The 26,837-nt window shown below is 47.5% G+C and overlaps 1 protein-coding gene across 2 annotated transcripts in view; it reads right to left on the bottom strand.

Annotated features, from left to right (window-relative positions):
• Nucleotides 1-6,401: 6,401 nt before the first annotated feature.
• Nucleotides 6,402-26,837, bottom strand: part of TMPRSS4 (transmembrane serine protease 4) — a 43,760-nt gene continuing 23,324 nt past the window's right edge. The window contains exons 4-13 of one of the 2 annotated variants that reach the window (XM_015435780.4): nucleotides 23,490-23,642; nucleotides 21,900-22,029; nucleotides 18,705-18,806; nucleotides 16,691-16,731; nucleotides 13,613-13,772; nucleotides 12,064-12,230; nucleotides 10,588-10,686; nucleotides 10,235-10,377; nucleotides 8,098-8,247; nucleotides 6,402-7,650 (exon numbers count right to left, since the gene is read on the bottom strand). In XM_015435780.4, the coding sequence (XP_015291266.3) occupies nucleotides 7,639-7,650; nucleotides 8,098-8,247; nucleotides 10,235-10,377; nucleotides 10,588-10,686; nucleotides 12,064-12,230; nucleotides 13,613-13,772; nucleotides 16,691-16,731; nucleotides 18,705-18,806; nucleotides 21,900-22,029; nucleotides 23,490-23,642 (1,157 nt within the window). In that variant the 3' untranslated portion in view covers nucleotides 6,402-7,638. The remainder of the gene's footprint in view (nucleotides 7,651-8,097; nucleotides 8,248-10,234; nucleotides 10,378-10,587; nucleotides 10,687-12,063; nucleotides 12,231-13,612; nucleotides 13,773-16,690; nucleotides 16,732-18,704; nucleotides 18,807-21,899; nucleotides 22,030-23,489; nucleotides 23,643-26,837) is intronic. The other variant, XM_074015303.1, reaches the window with a different exon arrangement.

Here is a 26,837-nt window from a genome sequence, read left to right as displayed (position 1 = left end):
ACCCAGAAAAGTGAAATGGGTCAGCCAGATGCGGGGAGATGGCAGAAGCTTGATTCCAGTATGTGGAAGAGTCAGTAGGAGGTGGAAAATGGCCCTGGTGCATAGGTTACAATTTCAAGTAACCTAGCTGTGATAGGCATTGGCCCTGGTAGGAAGGAGGGTAGATGATTTTCTTTTAAAGATGGAAGAAATTAAAAAAAGTTAAATGCGCATGAGGAAGAGACAGTGGAGCCAGACAGCCTGCAGTAGTTGAGAGAGAGGAAAGAAAGTGTCATTTGGGTGGACGCAAGGGGATAGGATCCAGTGGCCAGGCAGAATGATTGGCCTTAAGACAGTTCAGGTCACACCTCTGGCACCAAGACAGAGGAAAGGGTGTCAAGGCGAAATGAATGCAGGTAAATCTGCAGAGGGGGCAGGGCAAGAGGTGGAGAGACTTTGCTTTACAGTCCTTGGTTCCTATGGTGTTATCAAGTCATCTGGAGAGCAAACTTAAGGTTGAAGCCAAAGAAAGCTGAAGACCCTCCCAATTCAGGAGCCCCAGGGCTCCCACTTCCTCAGGCAGATGGCCAGCCCTTCTGCTGCCATTCTAACTGGACCTGTGCACACTGTAGCAGCGGAGGGCACACAGCAGGAGGGGGGATGTTCTCTCATAGCTCATTGCTTAAACAAAGCCACCTGCAGTGCTAACAGGAAAGATGTAGGGTTCCCTTCCACGGCCTGCAAGCAGATATAGAAAAGAACAATCCTGGACTTAGAATCCAGGAACCTGGGTTCAAGTTCTCACTCTGTTACCTACCAGTGAAACGGCATTGGGCCAGCCACTTCATCTCTCCAACACTCAGTTCCCTAACCTGCAAAATGGGAATGATGAAACCTACTGCATAGTACTCTTGTGAGATTAAATGAATCAACAGGTGTGATATACATACATATATATATATATATATATATATATAGAGAGAGAGAGAGAGAGAGAGAGAGAGAGAGACAGAGTCTCGCTCAGGCTGCAGTACAATGGCACAATCTCAGCTCACTGCAACCTCCACCTCCTAGGTTCAAACAGTTCTCCTGCCTCAGCCTCCCAAGTAGCTGGGATTACAGGCGTGTGCCACCAGGCCCAGCTAATTTTTTTATATTTTTAGTAGAGATGGGGTTTTGCCACGTTGGCCAGGTTGGTCTTGAACTCCTCACCTCAGGTGATCCGCCCGCCTCAGCCTCCCAAACTGCTGGGATTACAGACGTGAGCCACCACGCCTGGTCTGAAATACTTTAAAAACTACAAAGTGCAGGCCATGTAAATGTTAAGCAGTTTGTAAGCTGAGCCAGCATTACGGGAAGAAAACCCAGGTATGGCCAGCACTGAGCTCACACCCTCCTGTTCCTGGTCAGGAGGGGCTGTCAGCTGAGTGGGTCGGGGCTGGGAGGGGAGTGGCCAGTATTAAGAAATGACTTCCTGGCAGACTTGGTTATGTCAACTGCCCAAAACCAAACTCATGATCTCACCTCAATCTGACTCCAAATCTGCTCCTCCCCACATTTCCCCATTCATCCAGTCATCAGGCCAAAATTTTAGAGTCTACCATGACTCCTTATTTTGTCTTCGACCTGAAACCTTTTTATCAGCAAATCCCATTGGCTCTATGTTCAAAATATATCATCACCTCAACTACCTCTTGCTGCCACCATCCCTACAGTCCTGACCCAGGCTGCCCTGGCTCTCCCTTGGATTATTGCAGTAGCTTTCTCACTGATCTTCCTGCTTTAGGTCCTCTTTAGTCTAATTTCCAGGGTGGTTCTTTTAAAACAGGATTAGATGATGTCATCTCTAGTTCTGGCCAAGATGGAGGCATAGTGACCATTTACCCTTATACCTTAAACAACTGAAAAATTGGAAAACACATATGATACAATGGTTTTCAGACCCTGGACAATAGGCAGTGGAGAATTGTCATTCCTGAGAGGGAGAAACACATGAGATGAACTTTACTATTGCTCCAGCTTACTGCCTGGAGATAGTTTCCAGGCTGCAGTGCCTGGAAGGCTGGGGAGGGGGCCCCAGGCTAAGCCTAGCATCGTCTCTGAGTTGTGGAGAGGTGCCAAGAATCTGGAGGAGGTTAGGACAGTAAGAGTTTGCAGGACCAGAGAACCTTGGAGGGTCCCCCCAAGTTTTCAGCTGAGCACTGATAGTGCAGATGTGTGAGGAAACTATCTAAGGTGAGGGAAGGAGCCTCTAAAAAGGATGAGGAAGGAAAATCCCTGGAGCTCACATAGGGCAGCCTTTAATCCAGGGCTGACCTCACCCCACTACTGAGGTAATGCCCTTTGAACACTCTTCCTCATCTCTCATGAATTAGGAAGTTTTGCCATTTTACTTGAATGCAATGTGAACTACTCTTGGCCCTGTGTGAGCTCCGGGGATTGCTTCCTCTAACCGTTTCTGGTGGTTCTTTCTCAGCCTCAGGCGTGCCTGGATCCGCAGCTGAAGACTCGCGGGGACCCTTTGCAGGTCTCTGGAGTGCTGTCTCTGTGAAGCTCTCTCTTCTCTGAGACACTGCCCAGTCAGCCCTATCCACTGGACTCCTAACTCCATCTCCTTGATTCTGGGAGGTTGCCAGACTCTGCCCGAGTCCCCTTTCCTGGTGCTGTAGCAATTGGAGGGCTCCCTCATTTGGTGCTCCTCTCTCAGAAATCACTGACCTGTGCTGCTGATGCCCTGTGTCTGAAAGCCATTTTGTGCATTTTTTCCCCTAGCGTTTTAGTTGTTTCAGATGGGAAAGTAAATGCATTTTGTGTTACTGCATTCTTGTCAGAGGAAATTCATGAAAATTTATGTTCACTCAAAAACCTGTACAGAGTTGCTTCTAGAGGTTTTGCCATTGCCAAAATGAAGAAATAACCTAAATCTCCTTTGACTGGTGAGTCGATAAAACAAACTGTGTCTAGCCATACAATACAGTGGAATATTCCACAAAATCCCATGCACGATGGGCTTCTCAATGCAGTATGCTAAGTGAAAGCATTGGATGAATCTGTAATGCAGTATGCTGGGTGAAATAATTCAGACTCAGAAAGGTACCTGCTTTATCATCTGTGACCCATGCATGTACCACTCTCGTGGGGGTGGTTGCTGATAATGAGGGAGGCTCCTGCATGTGTGGAGGCAGGGAATATATATGAAATCTCTTTACCTTCTGCTCAGTTTTGCTGTGAACCTAAAACTGCTCTAAAAAAAAAACAAAATTAAGGGTTGGGTCGGTTGCGGTGGGTCATGCCTGTAATTTCAGCTTTGGGAGCCTGAGGTGTGAGGATCCCTTATTGAATAAGTAGATTTCTATGGCAAAGCAGAATAGTGCTAATTTTTCCTCTTTCAATATCATTTCAGAATAAGAGCCTGGTGTGATTGCCAACTCCAGTGGTGACAAAAGGATGGTGATTTTTTCTTTTCTATTTTCTTCTGTTTGTTTACAAGTTTTCACTTATTATAGCTTACTAGTGAAGTGAAACTTTCGTGATTATGTAGTGACTCTCTTTATCCTAAAGTCAGTTTTGTCTTTTTGTCCTAAATCCTTATTTAGAAAAATATTATACAGCTACCCCCGCTTAAATTTGATTAAATGCTTGCTCTCTGTATCTTTCTCCACCTTTTCAGTTTTAACGGTTCTGTAACCTGGTGTTTTGTGTATGTTTGTTACAAATAACATATAGCTTGCTCTTACGTTTTTATCCAATTTGCCTATTTCCGTATACTATTTGGTGAATTTAACATTTATTGTGATATTATATTAGTACTTTTTTCACCATCCCACTTTGTATATTCTATTTGTTCCATTTTTCTGTGCTTTACCCTCCTTAGTGCTCTTCCTTCCCCACCTTTCTCTTTTGTGCTTGCTTGGTGTTTTTTGTTTTTTATTAATCAATTGCTACTTTCAATTGTTTTGGAAGTGACACACTTTTATTTCCATTCTTTTGTTGATTACCCTTTTAACCATCTAGAACATAGTACAAACATTTTATGTAACATAGCATTAATATTTAATCTTCCTCTTGAACAATTTAAGAACTTTATTTATTTTTATTTTTATTTTTTTTGAGACAGAGTCTTGCTCTGTCACCGAGGAGTAAAGTGGCCGGATCTCAGCTCACTGCAAGCTCCGCTTCCCGGGTTTGGGCGCCTGTAGTCCCAGCTACTCGGGAGGCTGAGGCAGGAGAATGGCGTGAACCTGGGAGGCGGAGCTTGCAGTGAGCCGAGATCGCGCCACTGCACTCCAACCTGGGCGACAGAGCGAGACTCCATCTCAAAAAAAAAAAAAAAAAAAAAAAAAAAAAAAAAAGAAGAAAATGCCTTTATTCTTGAAAGATAGTTTTGTAGGGTTCACAATCCTTGATTGATTGTTATCTTTTGGCATGCTGGAGATATACTTCCACTGACTTCTAGCTCCTTTATTGCTGTGGGAAAGCCTGTTGTCAGTCTAATTGTGGTAGATTTGTGGTACTGTGGGTGGTCTGGATTTTCTTTCTCCTGCTGTAAAGAGTTTCTTATTGTCTTTGGTGTTCTGCAGTTTCATTATAATGTACATAGGTGTGGATTTATTCTACTTTTTCCACCTTGGTTGCATATATGTACACTATGGTGGTGTATGTTCTGTGGATTCACACCTTTCATCAGTTCTGGAACATTCTCAGCTCTTACCTCTTTGGATATTGTCTCTCTCTCATTGTCTTGATTTTTTCTTTCTGGGACTCTGGATATGTTAGAGTTTACCATTCTAGGGTTCATTGCTCCTGGCCTTGTTTTCATAGTTTTAATCTCCTTATCTCTGTCTGCTGTTAAGCCTAGTCACTTCTTCAACTTATCTTCCAGTTCATTTGTTCTCTCTTAATTGGTGTTTTAAATGTTATTTACCCCATCCACTTAGTTTTTTATTTTTATAATTATAATTTTTATTTCTAAAAGCTCTATTTGGTTCTTTTTCAAATCTGCCTGTTATTTTTGCTTGATTATTAAGATATCCATTTTTAACAGAAAATAACAAGTGTTGGGGGGGATATGGAGAAATAGTAACTCCTGTAAACTGTTGATGGGAATGTAAAATGGTGCAGTCTCTGTGGAAAGCAATATATCGGTTCCTCAAAAAATTCAAAATAGAATTACCATATGATCCAGCAATTCCACTTCTGGGAATATACCCAAGAGAATTGAAAGCAGGGCCTCAAAGAGATATTTGCACACCCATGTTCATAGCAGCATTATTCACAACAGCCAAAAGATAGAGGTAACCTGAATGTTCATCAGTGGATGAATGGATAAACAAAATATGGTATAAACAATATAATATTATTCAGTCTAAAAAGGGAGGAAATTCTGACACATGCTACAACATGGGTGAAACTTGAAGACACAATGTGAACTGAAATAAAACAAGTCCAAAAAGACAAATACTGCATGACTTCACTTAAATGAGGTACCCAGAGTAATCCAGTTCACGGAGACTGAAAGCACAATGGCAGTTGCCGGAGATTGGGAGGAGGGGAAATGGAGAGTTGTTTGATGAGTACTGAGTTTCTATTCTGGAGATGGATGGTGGTGATGACTGCACAACAATGTGAATGTACATAACACCACTGAACTATACACTTAAAAATGGTTAAGATGGCAACTTGTGTTATGTGCATTTGACCACAGTTAAACATAATTTTAAAATGTGGAACTAGTATTCATTTTTTATTTAAATATTTTATAAATTATCATATTGGTATAGTGTGGTAGTTTACAGCAAGACTCTGTATTCCAAGTGCTCATATTCAACTTATAGTCTATAACCTCAAGCAAGGAGCTTAACCCCATTGTGCCTTAGTTTTTTTAATCCATCAAGTGAGGATAAGAATAATACCTATCTCATAGATTTCTGCGAGTATTAAATGAATCAGTACATGATGAAGCACTTACAGTAGTGTCTGGCACATACAAATACTCTGTAAATATTGCTTATTATTATAAGTCTCTAATATTCTGACATCTGAAGCCTTTGGGGTTCTAAATTAGCTTGTTTTTTTATGCTGCCCACTTAAGATGTTTTTTATTTTTCAACATCTCTGATCTTTGATTGTGAGTTCATATTTGGAGGATCTTTGGGAATCCTGAGGCTCTAAATTTGAGATATTTTCCTCCAGACCATCTGCAATTTGAGACCACCTTTACTGCCATCAGTTATCTCTGCTTCATGTAGGAGCCCTGGTTCAGCTCCCTTGTCTGCAGCGTGTCCAGGTTTAGCTCCCCTGCCAGCCTCCTCCATATAGGTCTCGACCCAAGATTTTAGTTTATTGCTCCCAGATCATCACCTTAGTTTCCGCTCACAGTTCTGATAGTTTTGTTTTATTTTGTTTTGTTTTCTGGCTTTCTATTTTCTTTGTTTTTGGCATTTGAGAAATTCTGTTGTTTCCTAAGAACGTAGTACAATATGAACAAGTATATTTCATCTAGGATCTGACTTAACTATAGCAAGAGAGTCCTCAGAAAACCCAGGCTTTCACACAGCTGCCAAAAAAGTCCATGGGGCTTAATTCTTTGACCATTTTGAGTGCAGGGACTTATTCATGCTTACATCCTCACAACCCAGCTTGGGAGCTGCCTCATACCCGGCAGCTGATCCTTTTTGTTTTTTCAATGTAAGAAGCCACACTGAGGGCTCTCCGGGTGGAAAAAGTTAGGACACAGGACCAGCATTTCTTTCCAGCCACTTGGCCATCCCTGATCGAATGTCACCCTTGACTGCCTAACTCATCTCCTTCCCAAGGCACAGGTTATCCCTGGCTCCTGGCTGATGATCACAGGCAGGGAGGGAGGGAAAGAAGCAAAGGGAGAAGGCCCTGTGTGGGAAGGAAACTTGCTCACCCTGGCTTCTCTAATCTGCAGCTCACTCTTGCTGCCACTCAGCAGATCTGGTCTCCCTAACTCTTTTTTCCCCTGCCTCTACTTTGAGACTCAATTGCTTCCCCAGAACTTTTTTTCTCCCCAAGTCAAAGAATGAAGGTTCAATGGTCCCAGCTCAGTTCTTATCAAGCATTCCAGCTAGCCTATGCCAGAGATGTCACACGGCTCTTTAATAATAGTGGCCATAGCTGTAATAACAATCACAACAGTCGGTAACAGTAATCACACCAACAGTAGGGCAGTGCATTTTATATTACAACTGGTTTCTTGCTCCAGTAGGCTTTGGGGATGGGTGAAGACGGACAGGGCTGGCACAGACCCTTTCCTCCTCCTCTCCAGCCCACAGTGATCTGGGCTTTCACAAGACAGCCTGCTTCCATTCAGTAGTGTGGGAAAGTTCCTTCTCGGCTTAGCAATACCTCTGAGACCTTGGCCTGCAGGCTGGCGTGTTCAGTGGGCCGCATCTCTCCGTGGGATGCTGGGAGCACCAAGTGTGGCTGAGCTCGGGCTGCTGACTTCCTCTGGGCGCCTCTGGGCTGTGAGGGTCTCTTACAGGAATTGAGGCCCTTTGCTGCTCCAAGAAATGCTGAGGTTGTGGGCAGAGGGGTGTACCCAAGGGGGCTCTTGCTCTGTGTCTGACTTTGGGGATCCCCAGGTGGGCAGGGCAGGAAGGAAGCGGCTCCCAGCACTGCAAAGGGGCGGCAGCATTACAGCTCAGCCTAGAATAAGAGAGACCGATGAAGAGAAACTCAGATTATTTGAAACTGGACAAAGTGGTGACATGTGCAAAATGAGTCTTCCTTTTCTGAGGCACTTTGCTTCTCTCCCTACCCTGCAGAGGGCCAGGAGGTCTCATGAGCCTTTCCACTCTCTTCCTTATCAGAATCTTCTCTCTAGAAAGGATCTGATAGTCTCATTCTGTCAGAAAAGAGAAAGAAAGGCTTGGTGTGTTCTATTCCCTAAGGTATTTGCATTTAACAGAAATCTCTGACCTAAGGAATTTCAGCCTTAATAGTGCAATCTCAGGCTGTCCCTTGCTTGGAGGGAAAGTTATTTGGGATGTAAAGAGTTGTCAGAGCCATTTAAATCAAGCCTAAGGATGGATTGGCACCTCCCGGGTAGAGGACAGGAGGGAAGGCACAGTGGGTACGGCAAAGGTGCCTTACCTTGCGGACATTGTAGATCCAGTTAAGATAGGCTGAGACCTTGGTGTACACTCCTGGGGTGCTCGGGCCCCCACAGCCATAGCCCCAGCTAACGATGCCCACCACCTGCCACTGGTCAGATTGGTACATCAGGGGCCCACCACTGTCACCCTGTGAGGGACCAGAACAGAGACTGCTGGGGAGGGCAGGTGAGGTTGGGGGGGGCTTCTCCTTCCTGGCTTCCTGAACTGGCCCATCTGTACCCCTGAACTCCCTGCTGCCCTCCGATGTTCCACCCTCACCCTCTTTGCTCATTAGCACCCTGGAATGCTCTTCTCTTCTGGGGCAGAAGGGCTTGTCTGTGGGCAAGTAAGTTGCAAGCGTGCTGTTAGCCTTCTCTCAGAGATTCACAGCTCACATTAGCAAATTAAAGGCTCTGAGAGATGCCGTAAAAAAAGTCTGGTTATTGGCCAGGCGCGGTGGCTCTCGCCTGTAATCCCAGCATGTTGGGAGACTGAGGCGGGTGAATCACTCGAGGTCAGGAGTTCGAGACCAGCCTGGCCAACATGGTGAAACCCTGTCTTTACTAAAAATACAAAAATCAGCTGGGCATAGTGGCAGGCGCCTGTAATCCCAGCTGCTCAGGAGGCTGAGGTGGAGAATCACTCGGACCAAGGGGCGGAGGCTGCAGTGAGCTGAGATCAAACCCCTGCACTCTAGCCTGGGCAACAGAATGAGACTCAGTCTCAGAAAAAAAAAAGCCTGGTTATCATTGTTTAACCTAGTAGTTCCAAAATTTATTTAATTTCTTATAGAGTGCCTATTTTGTGCCAGGTAGTGTTCTAAGCAATTGGGATCCAACTGATAAAAAAACCAAAAGATCCCTGCCCTCAGAAAGCTTAGGATCAAATAGGGTGAGAGACAGTGAACAAGCAAATAACAAAACAAGAAAATGCCAGATAGTGAAAAGTGCACTTATCTGGGAGTCCTTATCAGCTCCTTTAGCCCCTGGGGCTTCCTCCCTCTGAACCCAAAACTAGCCTAAATGCCTGTTTAATGCTACCCCCTTTCTCCCAACCAGTGTGAGATCCCTGAGGGGTCTCCAAAGACTACCATGTTCATGGTACACAAGCGATGACTAAGAGATGCCTCTTAAGTGAAGGAATTTAATGACTGGAAATGGAGGTGAGAGTAGGGTAGGGGTTTTAATGAAAATGGTTCAGGCCAAGCACGATGGCTCATGGGAAAATCCCTTGAACCCAGGAGTTTGAGACCAGATTGGTGCAACACAGTGACCCTGTCTCTATTAAAAAACATAAAAGAAAAAATAGAAAAAAAGAAAATGGTTCAGACGATCCTCTGGAAGTATGGGGGAGGAAGAAGGTCTACAGGGATTGCTAAACAGTCCTGATGGCCAATGAGGCCAGGGTGAGGGGCACGCACGGGGGCTCTTCCAGCATCCCGCAGGTGGTAGTTCTTTCCTAGTGTAGTTCAGCAGCTTGGGGACAATCACAGAGAAAACAGACCTGGGATTCCTGACCTCAAGGGGCTAATCATTCCGTAGCTAGTGAGAAGAGTGGGTGGGGAGGATGAGTAATGTAATCTTTGTTGTTGTTGTTTTTAGATGGAGTCTTGCTGGGTCACCCAGGCTGGAGTGCAGTGGCGCAATCTTGGCTCACTGTAACCTCTGCCTCCTGGGTTCAAGCAATTCTCCTGCCTCAACCTCTCAAGTAGCTGGGGTTACAGGTGCACCACCATACTCGTCTAATTTTTGTATTCTTTTTAGCAGGGATGGGGTTTTACCATGTTGGCCAGGCTGGTCTTGAATTCCTGACCTCAAATCACCTGCCCTGCCCGCCTCACCCTCCCAAAGTGCTGGGATTACAAACGTGAGCCACCACACCCAGCCGGTAACATCATCTTTGAATGTGAAAGAGATTCTCTGATTGTCTGCATCAATCCATCCACCCACTCATCTATTCGTACATCTTTATCTGACTGTATCCTTTCCTTCCCTCCCTTTCTTCCTCCCATAATCACACACTGAGTGCCCGTGATATGCAAGGCTTCCTGTGGGGCATGCAGCCTTTGGGTTTTCTCATCTCTCTAGAACCTAAACCCTATTCCTAGAACTCCCCATGATTCTTGGAGGCCCCACCTGGCAGGTGTCCACACCCCCTTCTGGGATGCCTGCACACACCATCTTCTCGGTGACTTCCCCCTGGTACGCATCGTCTGCATTGCACCGTATGCTGTCAATGACCTGGACTGACGCCTGCAGCAGTATGTCAGACATCTTCCCTGGGAGGGTAAAAACACTCACATTCCCATGCTTGCCTTCTATCCCCCAGCCCTGGATTGCCAAACCACTTTGCTTTCTGCCTGGCGCCTTGGTGCTTGGTCCTCTGGGATGGGTTTCTCTGAAGGATGGTCTTCCTTCCCATCACTTCTGGAAGCTGCTCCCTCATACATGGGCATCTCCTGCCCTGGGGTGCTACACCCAGGACTTACCTCCATTTTGCTTTGTAAAGCCCCATCCAATGATCCAGAGTGGGGTGGCTGGAGTGAGCTCCTCATCAAAGAAGGGCAGGCAGATGGGCCTGACCATGCCTGCCAGGAGCACAAAGGAAGAAGGAGATCTTTTATTCATCATAATTGTTAATTTTCTGTAAATTATGATGCTTTATGATTATGGGGATCTTGCTGGTCTGGGAGAGACTGGGTTAGCTAATTCCTGCAGATAGTAAGCAACTTGGCTCTGGGCATGCCTTTAATAGGCAAACCAGCCAACCCAAAGCCTGTATCCCCAACCATTTCCTTTATCTGACTCTCAGACACCAAGCCAGTATTTTCCCTGCCCTAAATCACCCCAGGGACAGATACTAGACAACCAGAGGCTGACCTCTATAGCCTAGAGAATTGTCCACACTCTCCAATCCCAAGCATGCTCAATCTTGCCTTCCCTACCTTGGCCAGACCTGCCCATGGAAGCCACGGGTGGTTCTGGGCCATGCCTTCCCCTCACTCCTGTCTCCTGGTGGACCCAGATGCTCCCCAGGTGTCCCTGTGTTGTGGGGGTTTCTCTCAGAAGCTATAAATAATAACCTCTTCTTTCAAAGTTAGTTGTGTCTATATCTGTCACCTTACCATACCTGATTAAAACAATTCCCAGGCACAAATCTTGAAACATACCCCAGGGTTCAGGAGAGCCTGGCAGTTAAGCTCTCTGAAAGGGGTCACACCAGGGTCTCTAGAACACTTGTTCCATGGGATGCTAGTAGAAGTGGCATGAAAAAAGGATTCTGTGGTCAAATAAATTTAGAAAATTTATGCAATAAAACAGATTATTTTAAAAATTTCTGATACCTTTAATAAACTAATGTGCTCCAAGAAGGGAGCTGTAGTATTAAAATGCTTCCCAAACTTATTTGACAATGGAATCCTCTCCTCTCCAAGGGGCCAGTGTCTTACGGACCCCACAGTTGGGAATGCTGATCTAAATACATTTCAATATAAGCACAAGGCATCCAACAGAGCTGTTCAAAGACTCTGCAGGCTGCTTCGCAGGTAATGGGTTCCCTGCCCCTGGAGGAGAGCAAACAGGAGCACAATGACTCCTTGGCAGGGATACTGAGCAGGCTCTCAGGTATTGGTCAGTGGTGGGGAATGAGCTCGATAATCTTTTTAAAAGGTCTCCTAAAACTCTAAGATCGGATGAAACTCCAGTTCTCCATTGAGGGGCTCCACATAGGGAAGACAGGCCTTGGAAGAATCTCCAGCATGGAATGGAGTGGAGGTGTTAGCTGACAGCTTGAGGAGGCCTCATGGCATCAGTGATGTTAGGCTGACATATTAGTTACAGACAAATGGGCAAGCTGAGGTCTTGAGAGGAGAAATTATGTGCCAAGGTCACTCAGTGAGCTAACAGCAGAGTGGATGTGAAAACTGATGGAAGGGGCTTGGGTGGCCTCAGGCCCTGCTTCTCACCTGAGAAAGTGAGTGGGAGCTGCAGCTTCATGAGGGCGATGTCATTGTCTTTGGGGTACATGGGGTTGAATTCAATGATGATGATCTTGGCCACAGCCAGGGATGGGAAACTGCCCAGTTTGTCTGAGCCAGCCCGCACCTTCCAGTTGAACACATCGGTATGTTTCCTGGGGACCGAGACAGCTGGGTTCAGGCCTGATCCAAGCCTGAGGAGGCTTTGCCAAAGGCTGGGTCCCCAGGGCCCTGGGGATTGGGGTACTGGGTATCACTGCATTGGGAGGGAAAGATGGTGGTGGCGCAGGGATAGTAGAGAAGGGGCAGTCTTTTGGCACTTACAAGAAGTCGAATTCAAAAAGGGGATTTGACACTTTTTCTTTAGTGAAACCTGCCCAAGGAAATCTCAAGGAGGGCTGGGAAATGGGCTCCTCTAATGCCTGAGTTCTGGGGTCCTGGCGCTCTCTCCTCCAACCCTTTTCATTGTGTTACTTATGCTGTCAGTTACATTACGTGCTTTCTTTTTCCCAATGCCAGGCACAGCTTAGTGTGCAGAGATGTTTTTCTAAGAAAGAATTTATAGCTCTTGCCAGAATCTCAAAAAAATAAAAAACAACAACAACAACAAAATGGTTAAGAAACGCTGGCTTAGATCATGAGTGCCTTGAAGACAGCAGTGGGGTCTAATGCACTCGGGCACATCATCTGGTGCTTGGTACCTGGTAGGTGCTCATTAGATATTGAATGAATGAATGAATAAAAGTGAAGGGGGGGGCGGGACATGGTGGCTCACACCTGTAATCCCAGCACTTTGGGAGGCCGAGGTGGGCGGATCACTTGAGATCAGGAGTTCGAGATCAGCCTGGCCAACATCGTGAAACCCTGTCTCTACTAAAAACACAAAAATTAGCCTGGCATGGTGGCACATGCCTACAGTTCCAGCTACTTGGGAGGCTGAGGCAAGAGAATTGTTTGAACCTGGGAGACGGAGGTTGCAGTGAGCCAAGATAGCACCATTGCACTCCAGCCTAGGCGACAGAGCAAGACTCTGTCTCAAAATAAATAAATAAATACAAAGTGAAGGGGGCCTGGGAGTGGCCCTTCCCTGAGGTAAGGCCAGGCCTCTCTGTGGACTGAAAAGGAACCTATGCTTTTTAATTTTTTTAAAGTTTCCAGACATAATGAGGAAGTGGCTATGACTCTAGACCCTGGAACAACTTCCTGGAAACAAGCAAAAAGAGTGAGTTCTTGGAACTTCAGGCAGGTGGGAAGAGCTTTTGTGGCTTGAACGATATGGGGGTGGGGTGAGGACTCTGGGTATCTGATGGTGTCCCACCAGGAAGAGGCCATGCTTGGTGACCCGTACCCTCTGCTCAGACACCCAAATGCCTAACAAAGGGCATCATGGCCATTGTTTCATTGGGGCCACCACACCCTGGCAAACGTCTCTAGTGGGAGAGTGAAGAGAAGGAGGGTGTCAGGAGACAGGACTCCAAGCTCTCTGGCCCCTGACTGGCTTTGGTCCCCAGAGACCTCCTTACAGCTGGGGCCTTACCTGAAGCAATGGGCTGCTGTGAGGACCCAGTGGGGGTCCAGGATGCTCCCTCCACAGACGTGCTGTTTGTCGTACTGGATGCTGACCTGCCAAGGCCAAGAATCCACAGAGGCCTCCTCCCCGCCCACCACACGGGGGGTTTTCAGGCTCTCCCCACAGGCTGGACACAGGCAGAGGCAGGAAGTCAGGCTTTTGGGGATGAGGCTGCCTCCCCTCAGTACCCAACATGTGCTCTAAGCAGGGACCTTCTGGCTGGGGCCGGAGTGGGGAGAGGACCAGGCCAGTTGGAGTTATTCATGGGAGGTATTGAGTGTCCCAGACCATAGGCTTTCCCCAAACCTCCCTCTCCTTTTTCTTTTTCTTTCTTTCTTTTTTTGGTTTAAGATGTGTTCAGGAGGTTAGACTACGAACACGGGTGTGTCCATTGTGCTGGGAATTTGTGACCTTCCCAAGTGATGCAGAATTACGAAAGCCCTGCCCAGGTGGCGTGTCCCCAGCCACTCCCACTGAGTAACAGTAAACAGACACCCACAAGCTGTTTTGTGACTCGGAAGTGGACTGTCCCAAACTCCCCCTTCTCCAAGTCTGTTCCCCGTGCCAGGGGAGTCTCTCAATCTAACAACCTGTCTTCCTATTAACTGACCTGGCTTTCACATCCCCCGACCCCTGGAACTCCAGTAAAGCCCTCAGGTCCCACCTCTCCACCCATGCTCTGCCTCTCCAATTCTTCTGGCAGCCACCACCATGGTGGCCATTCTAAAGGGAAAGGCTGCTTCCCTTCCCTGTGTGTCAGGCGCCGTGCTGGCCTGGAGCTTTTCAAACACCATCTGATTTCAAACACTGCTTTCTCCATGCCACCTTGCCCGCTCCCCCAAAGCCCTTCAGGATCTCCCTTGAGGGCAAAGTAGAGTTTCCACTCCTCCTGGCAGCCTCCTGCTGTTTCATATAAAGTCTCTGTCTAGCCAAATTGATCTGCTTGTAGTTCTCTAAAAAGTCATTCTGTTTTTGATCCAAAAAGATGCCCTTCCCATTGAAATGCTGTCTCCTCTCCTAGTTCTCGAAATCAGGGATCCCCAAACCCTAACCCCCGGACCTCAAACCAGTACTGGTCTGTGGCCTGTTAGGAACCTGGCTGCACATTAGGAAGTGAGCGGCAGGGGCAAGTGAGCATGACCACCTGAGCTTCACCTCCTGTCAGATCAGAGGTGGCATTAGATTCTGTAGGAGCACAAACCTTATTGTGAACAGCACATGTGAGGGGTCTATGCTGTGCGTTCCTCATGAGAATCTAGGCTAGGTGTGGCGGCTCACGTCTGGAATCCTAGCACTTTGGGAGGCTCAGGGGGGCAGATCAGCTGAGGTCAGGAGTTCGAGACCAGCCTGGCCAACATGGTGAAATGCCGTCTCTACTAAAAATACAAAAATTAGCCAGGCGTGGTGGCACATGCCTTTAGTCCCAGCTGGGCTGGTGGCGGGCACCTGTAGTCCCAGCTATTTAGGAGGCTGAGGCAGGAGAATTGCTTGAATCCAGGAGGCGGAGGTCGCAGTGAGCCGAGATCGCAACACTGGACTCCAGGCTGAGTGACAAGAGCGAGACTCAGTCTCAAAAAAAAAAAAAAAAAAAAAAAAAGAGAGAGAGAATCTAATGCTTTCTATCCCCCTCTTGGTTTGTGGAAAAATTGTCTTCCATGCAACAAGCCCCTGGTGCCAAAAAGGTTGGGGACCACTGAATTCTAGATCATTCATTAATCTAACCAATTTGTGTCAAGTGCCCTGTCTTGGGGCAGTGCTGGGTGCTGGGAGAGAGTGGCGGGCAAGACAGACAACATGGGCTTTTCCTCCTTGAACCTACAGATGCATTTTTCAGTGTTTAGCCTGGGCCCCCAGTCCCTGGGAATTTCCCTTTCTCTGGCATTCCCACAGGCTGTTCTGGGTGTTGGCCACCCTTTCAGTGTTGTTGAGTTTAGGTCTTGTTTTCTTGGTAAAACAGAGGCCCCACAAGGGAGGACCTGTCACTTATGCTCCTTCATGCCTTCAGGGCTACTCAGTGCAGAACCTTAGATGGTCTGGCCATTTGTTCATTCATTCATTGACCAACCACTACGTGTCAGATCCCACACACTAGGTATTGTGGGGTCGGAGTGGGGAGCACGTGATAATGAATGAAACTCTCAACATCCTGCAGGGAAGCATACACACTCCTAAATTGCAGAGGCAGCATTGTGACCTTCTTCCCTTAGGTGTTCTAATTTCTGGCTATCCTTCCAGGCCAGTCTCAGTTCTCTGTGAAGCTGGTAGGATGAGATGAGCCACAGTGCTTGTTTTCTTCTCTGATCTCCTCTGTTAGAGCTAGAAGGGTCCCTAGAGATCCTTGATGGGCAGCTGGACTAAACAACCTCTTGGGAAAATGAACTTCAGGAAGGTCAGGTGAATGACTTGAGGCCACACTGGAAGTGAACGGGACTGGTGCCCAGGTCTTCTGACCCCTGTCCAGCTCTCTCTGTAGCATGTCCACTGTGACTGCTACTCAGTCTGGCATTTTCCACATGCTGTCTTGCATCTCTCTCTTACTTAGTCATAAGCTACTGAGGATAGTGGCCAATTATTTCACTCATCTGGTACTTTCTACTTCTAGCCAACAACTGACAGAGTGAGACATATTCTAACTGTTCAATGAATATTTGCCCAAATAATGAATGTGGGTAATCTGATCTTGGATACCTGAGCTGATTGTGACGAAGAAGGCTATGTAGGTCCTGACCGGGGTGGTAGGCAGTGGAGGCCCCGTCCTGCCCTTTTCAGTCTTCCTAATGCTCTCTCCCAGGTCTCCACTTAGGTTGTGGAGCCATGCACAGATGGTAGAAGGGGGAAACTGAGGCTTGGAAAGACCCAGAAAAAGAAAGTGACCTGCCCAAGACCACCAACAACTCGAGGGGGCATTGACCTGCAAGCCCAAGGGCTATAGACCAAGGCAGAATGAAACTTGGAGTCCCAGAAATTTAGGAGTGAAGATGAAGGTCTTCCTCCTTGCTCATTGCTGGCCCAGGCCCCAAACCCTCAGAGATCGGGGGTACTCACCAAGACAGTGCAGGGAGACCAGGGAGCCTGAGAGACAGGGCCTGGAAAACAGACACAGCACCCTGTGATTTAAGCTTTTTGCTCAGCTGGGAGGTAGGGACTTAAGCCTCCCAATGCTATTAATTCAAGTCCCCTCCCAATACCTGGGGAATGTGGAAGCTGCACAGTGGGGAACGTGTGGAGAGCGCATTGACATCCATTGCATTTCCTGCATTGACACTTCCATTTGATTGGATTCAACACCCCCACTGCTGAGTACCTATGGTGCACTGGGCCCTGCCTGCTTCAAAGCCTAGCCTGGGCTCCTGGGACCCAAGAGGGAAGAGGGCAGATCCCAGAACAGAGTCTGTGGCACTGTGGGCTTTCCAAATGGAAGAATGGAATTTTGAAGGAATTTTAGGCAAAGGATCATTCTGGACCAATCCTGTCCATTTCAAGATTTACTTTCAGTGAATGAAGGGGACCAGCCCCTTCACCACCTGTGGGCATTTCTCGTCAGGTGGAACGAGAGACTTGAGAAAAGAAAGAGACACAGAGACAAAGTATAGAGAAAGAAAAGTGGGCCCAGGGGACCAGCGCTCAGCATACAGAGGACCTGCACCACCTGCACCGCACCACCTGCACCGGGTCTCTTGAGTTCCTCAGTTTTTATTGATCATTATCTTTACCATCTCGGAGAGGGGGATGTGGCAGGACAATAGGGTAATAGTGGGGAGAGGGTCAGCAGGAAAACATGTGAACAAATGTCTCTGTGTCATAAACAAGGTTAAGAAAAGGTACTGTGCTTTGATGTGCACATACATAAACATCTTGCTGCATTAAAGAGCAGTGCTGCCACCAGCAAGTCTCACCTCCAGCCTAAGGCGGTTTTCTCCTATCTCAGTAAATAGAACATACAATTGGGTTTTACACCGAGACATTCCATTGCCCAGGGACAGCAGGAGACAGATGCCTTCCTCTTATCTCAACTGCAAAGAGGCCTTCCTCTTTTACTAATCCTCCTCAGCACAGACCCTTTACTGGTGTCTGGGCTGGGGGATGGTCATGTCTTTCCCTTCCCACAAGGCCATATCTCAGACTATCACAGGGGGAGAAACCTTGGACAATACCTGACTTTCCTAGGCAGAGGTCCCTGCGGCCTTCCGCAGTGTATTGTGTCCCTGGGGTACTTGAGATTAGAGAGTGGTGATGACTTTTAACAAGCATACTGCTTTCAAGCACTTGTTTAACAAAGCACATCCTGCATAGCCCTAAAATCCATTAAGCCTTGAGTAAACACAGCACATGTCTCTGCAAGCACAGGGTTGGGGGTAGGGTTATAGATTAACAGCATCTCAAGGCAGAAGAATTTTTCTTAGTACAGAACAAAATGGAGTCTCTTATGTCTACCTCTTTCTACATAGACACAGTAACAGTCTGATCTCTCTTTCTTTTCCCCACAGGTGAATAAGCGGCCCTCAGCAACATCCCTGAATGCTAAGAAGCCAGCCTCCTCTCTGAACCGCTTTGCCACAACGTGACAGATTTCAACTGGATGCTCTGCTCTAAAGCAGGGTGATGAGGCTCAGGAATGGGCCACCCACAAGGGCCGTGGAGCCTCTTCCCTGGAGCATCAAGAAGGTGGGGAGCTCTGGCTGGGTAAGTGGTGGGGAAGGACAAAGTGACTTTGGAATCTTGATTATTGGGCAATTTATTAGAAAATTTACGGCAGTAGCAAAAACTATTTACTATCCAGATTGATGGAAAGGTCACATTATCCACCCCTCTGACTTTGAATAGGACAACACACTTTGTCCAGCTGTCCATTGTGTTAAAAACAAGTCAACACAGAAAACCTCTCCAAAATGTGAGTCTATAGCTCTTGGCATTGAATGATCTGTCTGGCTAGGAGTTCTTCCTGATGTCTGGCTTACATTCCCCTGGCTGCTTAGGGTTCCAGGTGAGCTGGTTGCAACCTGAAGAGCAGCATCCATGTGGGGGCCTTCTGTAGGCCACAAGGTGTTCCCTCACTTACCCACTTGAGTTCCTCACATGAAGCTCCTGGCTGTTTTCTGTGATTTCAACAACATCCAGATCCTGGTCTGGGCCAATCTCCACAGCTCTGAAAGTGGGTTTGCTGCTCACATCGAGAGAAACAGAGAGAGAGAGAGAGAGAGAGAGAGTTGTGAGCTGGGGCAGGGGGTTAGAACAAGATGGTAGAGTTGGCTCCCACTCTCAGGAGACAGGGTGGCGGAGAATGCCTGGTGGGGAGTGGCTAGGGAGTGGAGGTGGTCTTAGTCAGTGAAGATGGGGCTTGCTTTGCTATACTATAAAGAATATATCCTTGGCATCCCAGGACTCAACCCCTGGTGCTGTGCTGATGTAACTTGCTTTCTTGGGCAGGGACTCCAAATCCAGAACCCAGAGCCCTGGAGAAATGTTAAGGGTCTCCTTTCCAAACTCCCGGCTCTGCCCTTATTTCAAATATCCCAGCAATGTCTTCTGGTTCACAGCAGGGAAACAAAGAGGCATAGGGGCCCCGGTTAGCTCCCTTCTCACCTGGGAGGGAGTTGGAATGTGGATATTTGGTTCTCCAAACAAGGCATCTGGCTTGACTTTAATAGTGGGGGTATACTTTTGGCCCCCTTACGGCTATTTAATAGAACAGGACTGGATTGTCTTCGTGAGAATCCAAACAAATGGTTATCTCAACTGGACCACCCTCCCTCTTTCTCTCTGCTAATCCACGCTTGCCTGCTTTCAAACCTTGGGTTGAAGTTTTTCCTCCAACAGGAAGTCTTCCCTGATTAATTCCATCTCTCTGATTGTTCCTTTACTGAATCTGCCTCTTCTAAATCTTTTCCTTCCATCCCCAACCATGCTAGTAATGCTAGCAGAAGCTCTCCATGGAGGGGTGGGTCAATCCACGATACTGGTGATTTGGCACATTCTCAGGCAGGAATGCTGGCACTTCCTGGAAGGACCCAGGGAGGACTCGGACCTGGGAGGACTAGAGTCCATTTTAAGAGTCCTCATAATCTAGGTTCTGTCCCTGGTTCTGGCACTAGTTTGATGTGTGGTCTTGGGCAGGTCACATTCTTTTTCTGGGTCTCTCTAAGCCTCAGTTTCCCCCTCTATAAAAAGATGCATGGGGCTGGGCACAGTGGCTCATGCCTGTAATCCCAGCACTTTGGGAGGCCAAGGTGGATGGATCACCTGAGATCAGGAGTTCAAGACCAGCCTGGCGAACATGGTGAAGCCCAGTCTCTACAAAAATACAAAAATCAGCCGGGCATGATGGCAAGTGCCTGTAATCCCAGCTATTGAGGAGGCTAAGGTGAGAGAATCGCTTGAACTTGAGAGGTGGAGGTTATAGTGAGCTGAGATAAGCGCCATTGCACTCCAGCCTGGGTGACAGAGTGAGACTCTGTTAAAAAAAAAAAAAAAAAAAAAAAAAAGATGCATGGACTAGATGATCCCTAGGGTCTTCCACATCTTGAAACGCCTATGGTTCTAGGACAAGAAGGGCCTCCAATCTAGGAGGAGGAAAGAAAGTAGAGAAATCTGAGACCTAGAAGGAGGAAATATGGTGGAAATAGACATTCCCAGGAAAGTTAACTTCTGTTCACCGATTCCATCCCAATGAATGATTCTGATGAACTTTGCTTTTGTAAAGCACAAGAGTCAGGTGGTTTGGTGCCTTAGTGAGCTCCAAAAGGACAGAAATTCCAGGAACCTATCACCTTAAGATCCTCTGGAGACACCTGCGTTTCATAATCAAGCCTCAGCCTACTGTGCTAGGTACGGCTGACGGCTGACGCAGCAATTGACTAGACTACAGTGGGGAGCGGGGGCTGGCTGCAGCGAGGCTGGGCTCAGTGGCTGTGGGAAGAGGGGAGACTAGCAGGTGCCGGGCATGACTTCCTCACTCTCCTTGAAATGAAGGTGGCAGGGTGTGCTTTCTGGAGGGTACTGGAAGTTGCCCCCTGTGGAGAGTAGAGAGCAGCAGAAGCCTGATGAGCAGAGAAGAGAGAGGCAAATAATTCTGATTGATTTGTAATGGCTGCCTGGAGCATTTACTGAAAAAGCACTTTGAGGCTGCATGAGGGATCCATGGGAGAGAGTTCTGTGATCCATTGGTGATGTCTGCCTGGTAGAGATGTTTTTGTTTTTGGCCTAGTCTCTGGGTCCAATCTCTTAGAATCCTGAAGAAGTTTGAGGCCTGCCAGAGATAGGTTATCTTACTCTGCAACTGAATGCATGGGTTCCTATCCATCCTCTCCAGCTAAACTCTCTGAGTGATCAACCATCTCATCAGCCCCTTCCTTTATAGATGATGTCCTACATGAGAATAAAGAATCACCCAGTGTAGAAACAGAAACACTATGAGAACTCCTAATGTGCAAGAATTAGGGATCTTGGGCTCAAATTCTAGCCCTCTACCTCCCAACTACTACTCTAGCAAGTTACTTACTTTCTTTGAGCCTATTTATGAAATAGATACAATAACTATCTTTTTGGGTTTCTGCCAAAATCAAAAGAATATAAATATATAAAATGCAAATTACTCTTATTATAATCTTACACCTTTTCATCCACTCCAAATTTGGAACTGCTTTTGAAATTTGCAGAGAAAGCTGGGATTGCTGAAGATGGGGCCCCACTGAAACTAGGCTCACTTAAGCTAAATCTTAACCAACGAAACTTTGAATAAGTTAACTTGGCTTTTGTATTACTGGGCAGGAACAGTTTCTGGCAAAGTCAGGACAAAGGAGTGAAGGTTGAGGAGTAAAGGAAAGGAGAGGACTGCACAGAAGCTAGAAGTTGTGTGTGTGTGTGTGTGTGTGTGTGTATGTGTGTGTGTGTGTCGGAGGGCAGCACACATTCTCTCATTGGCGTTCCAAAACCATCCTATGATGCATGGACTAGATGATCCCTAGGGTCTTCCACATCTTGAAATGCACATGGTTCTAGGACAAGAAGGGCCTCCAATCTAGAAGGAGGGGGTACTATGAGGTTGGTATTACTTCCCCCAATTCACTCCTGAGAAACCTGAGGCTTAGGAAATTTAACTTCATGTTGCTTATAAGTGAAATGCTGGGATTCAAAAGCCATTCTGCCTGGCTCCAATGCCTGTATTTTTTAGGAAAGAGAGAAGAAAGGAGGAAGGAAAGGAGGAAGAGGAGGAAAGAGGAAGAAGGGAAAAAGGAGAGAGGCTCAGGTTGGTTACCTGCTGTAGCCCATCTGCCTGCAGGCTGTCTCGGCCAGAGCTGCTGTGAAGTTATCGAAACAGGCAGAGAACCAGTTCCCTGTGGCCGGGTCCAGCACCTGCAGGGTGGATCGGTCCTTGGAGAGGCGGACTAGGAGGAAAAGAACCTGGGTTAGATGGAAGGAGGGGCCCATCTGGCCCATCCCCCTCAGAACTCATCATGAGATCAGTCCAACCTCCCCCAGCCTAGAACTAGGGGTACCACAGAGCCCCAACACTTTCAATGTCAAGGGAATTTCCTCCATTTGGCTTTGTCTATTTGGGCCCCATTTTGACAGTAGCTAGTGTGACTAGACGTCCTGGAGTCAGTCTCTGTTTTGACCTGTTGCCCTGGCCCAATGGTTAATAGAGCCCCCTTTTGCTCTTACAGGTATCAGTTTTGATGATCAATTATGTGGTCACTCTACCCAGAGACCATATACAACTTGTTTAAATTGTATGGACCACATACCCATGGTCCATGCAACTTGCTCAGCCTGGGGAAATGTCTCAGAGAGGGACCTAGGTCCTTCTCCAAGAAAGGTCAGAGGGGGAGGTTGAGTGAGAAGTCCTATTGGCAGTAGGATGACAGGTGCATTTGACTTCTGATAAGGGCATTTGACAGGCATTTGATTTCTGATAAAGAAAGAGCAAATACACAGGAAGTCACTCAGGCCTGCCCTCAGAAGCCCCATCACTCATCTCCTACCTATCTTTATTTCTTCAGAGCCCAAGCACCAGGGGGATGAAGGTAGAAGAGTCCAGCCCAAGAGAGAACGTGGGTTTTATGCTCAAAACACCTATCCATTGAAACGACCTGGCTCAGTCCTGTCACATAGTGCATCTCAGCAAACACTAAAGAATAGAAGGACCAATAGCTGGCAAAGTGGCTGAGAAGTCTCTTTTCTAGTCTCCTTGGAATAACAGATCTCATAGAAAGGAGGAACGCTCCAAGGTCACCCAGTCTAGCCCTCTGCCTGAAATCCACCCAGGCGCAGCACGCATGGGGCAGGTTCAGTTACAATTTCCTGTCCTTTCTGGCTCACATTTGTTCATCAAATAGTTACTGTTTGCTGTGTGTTAAGTACTGGGATTTAAAGATAGACAAGACACAGTCCTGCTCTCAAGAAACTTATACAGCAGGGTACAGTGGCTCACGCCTGTAATCCCAGCACTTTGGGAGGCCAAGGTGGGCGGATCACCTGAGGTCAGGAGTTCGAGGCCAGCCTGACCAACATGGCAAAACCCCGTCTCTACTAAAAATATAAAAATTAGCCAGGCGTGGTGGCTGGCACCTGTAATCCCAGCTACTCATGAGGCTGAGGCAGGAGAATCACTTGAACTTGGAAGGCAGAGGTTGCAGTGAGCCGAGACCAAGCCATTGCACTCCATCCTGGGCCACAAAGCACTCTGCCTCAAAACAAAAACAAAAACACACAAACAAAAAAAGAACCTTATACAACAAGGATGAACAGTGACAAGTAGGTGGCAGATACTATGCAGTGGGCCATGGGGGCCTGAGCAGACCTCCTGCTGGGCCCACTCCTCTTGTCCCTCAGACCCTGCACTCACCTGCCACTTCAGGCCCTTCGGGGAAGCTCTTGACACAGTGCTCCTCATCCTCTCCCAAGGGACAGTCCAGCTCCCCGTCACACAGCTGCTTCCTTGGGATGAAGTGGAGGTGCTGCCCGCAGAGGAAGTAGTATTTATCCAGAATCACCTTGACTGGAAGGCAAGTGCAGGGAGGGGCAGAGAGGGCTGAGGGTCAGGCTTGAGTAGGGAGAGGCTGGGTTTTCCTGGCGATGATGCTGGGCTCTCAGACGCATGTGTGAGTTCCAGGCTCAGTTCTGCTATTTGGTAGCACATAGACTTGGCCTGAACCTCAGCTTCCTTGTCTGTAAAATGGAGATAGTAACACCGGCCCCATACCCACATGATGTCTGAGGATCAAGAGAGGTCACGTGTGTGAGAGAAATTGAGAAACAGGCTGGTACCTGCCTCTTACCCCCAGTGCTGGCTCAGTACGTTCTGGTAACAGAGGAGGAACCCAGAGTCTGAAGACCCAGTTCTGAGTCCTAGCTCTGCCACCTACCGTGGAACTTAACTTTTTTGTTTTTTGAGATGGAGTCTCGCTCTGTCATTCAGGCTGGAGTGCAGTGGCGGGGTTTTGGCTCACTGCAGCCTCCGCCTCCCAAGTTTAAGTGATTCTCCTGCCTCAGCCTCCCGAGTAGCTGGGATTACAGGCATGTGCCACCGTACTCAGCTGATTTTTTGTATTTTTAGTAGAGATGGGGTTTCACCATGTTGGCCGGGCTGTTCTCGAATACCCAACCTCAGGTGATCCACCTGCCTCGGCCTCCCAAAGTGCTGGGATTACAGGCGTGAGTCACTGTGCCCAGCCATACTGTCCAACTGTATACGGATCACTTTCCTTCCTTAGTTCTCAGTTTCCTCATCTGTACAATGGGATGATAGTATCTATAATATCTGCCTCACAGGACTGTTGAGAGCATGTGGTATGATGGTAGTTGTGAAAATGTCTCGTAACTATCAAGTATAGTTCTAGAGTTGGGTGCTTTTATCTGGGTGAAAGAACTGTTGAAAGATAAGAACACATGCACACATGCAGGGGGATCAACACATTCTGGGGCCTGTCGGGCGGAAGGCAGAGGCAGGGAGAGCATCAGGAATTACAGCTAATGGTTGCCGGGCTTTATACCTCAGTGAAGGGTTGATCAGTGCAAACCACCATGGCACGCTTACCTATGTAACAAACCTGCACGTCCTGCACATGTACCCCAGAACTTAGAATAAAAGTTAAACAAAAAAAGTAATTAAAATATATAAAAAAAATAACTAAAATTAAGAAAAAAAGAGAAAGATCTGTTAAGGGCTTGGTCCTTGGTTTTTTTGTTTCTCTTGCTGTCTTTAGATTCTGCCAGCTGCTTTCGAATTCTGTTGTTCTTTTGCCATCTTGGGATGATGGAAAGATGTTGAGTGTGTTTAATCCTTCAGGGAACTGATATTTTAACACTTTTTCTGGCCGTGCATGGTAGTTCACACCTGTAATCCCAGCACTTTGGGGTACCAAGGCAGGAGGATTGTTCAAGCCCAGGAGTTCAAGATCCGTCTGGGCAACGTAGTGAGATCCTTGTTTCTCCAAAATAAAAATAAAAAAAATTAGCCAGGCATGGTGGTGTGCCCCTGTGGTCCCAGCAACTTGGGAGTCTGAGGCAGGAGGATTGCTTGAGCCCAGAAGTTTGAGGCTGCAGTGAGCCATGATCACATGATTACACTCTAGCCTGGGGGACAGAGTAAGACCTTGTCTCAAGCAAACAAACAAACAGACAAACAAACAAACAAACTTTTCCTTAGTGAAGACTCATAGCCAAACACCCTGGCAGGAGGGGACTCCTCCTTCGTAACTGAATTCTCTCTTGGCCTGATGGGCCCCTCTCCAGTCCAGTATCATCCTGGGCTGGTCTTAAGAGTAGTGGCATTAAATCTAATAATGGTCCCTGCTTGTCACCGTGTTAGGAGCTTTCCATACATTTCCTCATGTAATCCTGGTAACAGTCTTGGGAGGGAGGTGTTATTACTAACTCACATTACAAACAGGGACATGGAGAATTGAAGGTCAGGCTTTATTTTCCCAGCGCACACAGTGCTTCCAGTGTACAGCCAGGGCCCATCTAACTCTCTGGGGAAGCTTGAGATGTGATCGCTGGCCCTGATGCTCCTGGCTTGAGTGAAGCAAGGGAGAAGGAGGACCCAGGTATTACCTAGCTCTTTGGAGTTTGGTTTATGATCAGGAGCCAGAGTGAGGCAGAGTCACCCCAGCCTCCTGGGACAAATCCAGGACACAGCGTTGCCAGTTGAGACTCCAGAAGCCATAGGTTGAGAGAGCCCGGCCCAGGATGGAGGACTGGGTTACAACCTCTGATTACAGAATCCAGGGGCCAAGGATGTGGAAGCCATGTCGGACCTTCTGGGACAGGGAGTGTCTAGCTCTAAATTATGCTTCAGTGCCTGCCTGGCTTTCCCTGGATAACTCTGGCCCCCTTTATCTCCACTACGGCAGAGTGCATGCTTATGGAAAGCAAGCTCACTTCAACATTAGCCTGAATAGAACAGGATGGCAAGTCTGTTGATGGCACTGCAAACCTCCATCGTGTGGGCAACCAAGACCAAGGAGAAAGGGTTTGGGGTCATTTGCATCTCACACCCATCCAGGGCTCCCAGGGCTTTGAGTGGGGTTTATGTTGTGGCTCTACTTTTCTACCGCCATGAGATGGAAATGAACCTGTTCAATCAGGGCACTGGGGTCCTGTCCCAGCCTTGACCCTGACTGCCGCTACTCCTCTCCGAGCCTCAGTGCTCGTGTGGAAGGGGGACCAGAGGCTCTCTCAGTGTCCTCCAACCAGGCAGTTGGCTGCTACTGCTTGAAATGTCACCACAGTTACAAGTGCAGATTCCTGAAAGGCCAGCTATTCCCTGGCTGCACAGGCAGTCCTGCCCCAATTAGCAAATGCATGTCCTGGGTCACATTTCGCCTGCTGCTGTGTGATGACACACTCTTTTGCAAAACTTGGTTTTTAGCTTGGTCGTTTACGTATGTTATCTCATTGGTGCTCAGGATATCGCTTTGAGGGAGGAAGGACATTTTACAGGTGAGGAGACTGAGGTTATGAGGCAGTGAAGGACTTACTCAAGGTCATGCAGCAGCAAGTGGCAGAGCCAGGATCCCTGTCTCAGGTGTCCTGATTCCTAGTCTGGTCCCCAGTGCCCTACTTCTTGCTGTGAAAAGTTGCGGTCAGTAACCTGCTGTGCTCATGTGGATAACAAAGGCAATGACTCCATCATAAGATGTGGGAGCCGAAAACGACCCACATCCCTGCTCCTTCAGTTGAATCTTCTTTA

This window comes from Macaca fascicularis, chromosome 14 (genome assembly GCF_037993035.2).
Source record: "Macaca fascicularis isolate 582-1 chromosome 14, T2T-MFA8v1.1".
In the NCBI taxonomy this organism is placed as follows: Eukaryota; Metazoa; Chordata; class Mammalia; order Primates; family Cercopithecidae; genus Macaca; species Macaca fascicularis.
This window is presented reverse-complemented; position numbering and strand designations above follow the sequence as displayed.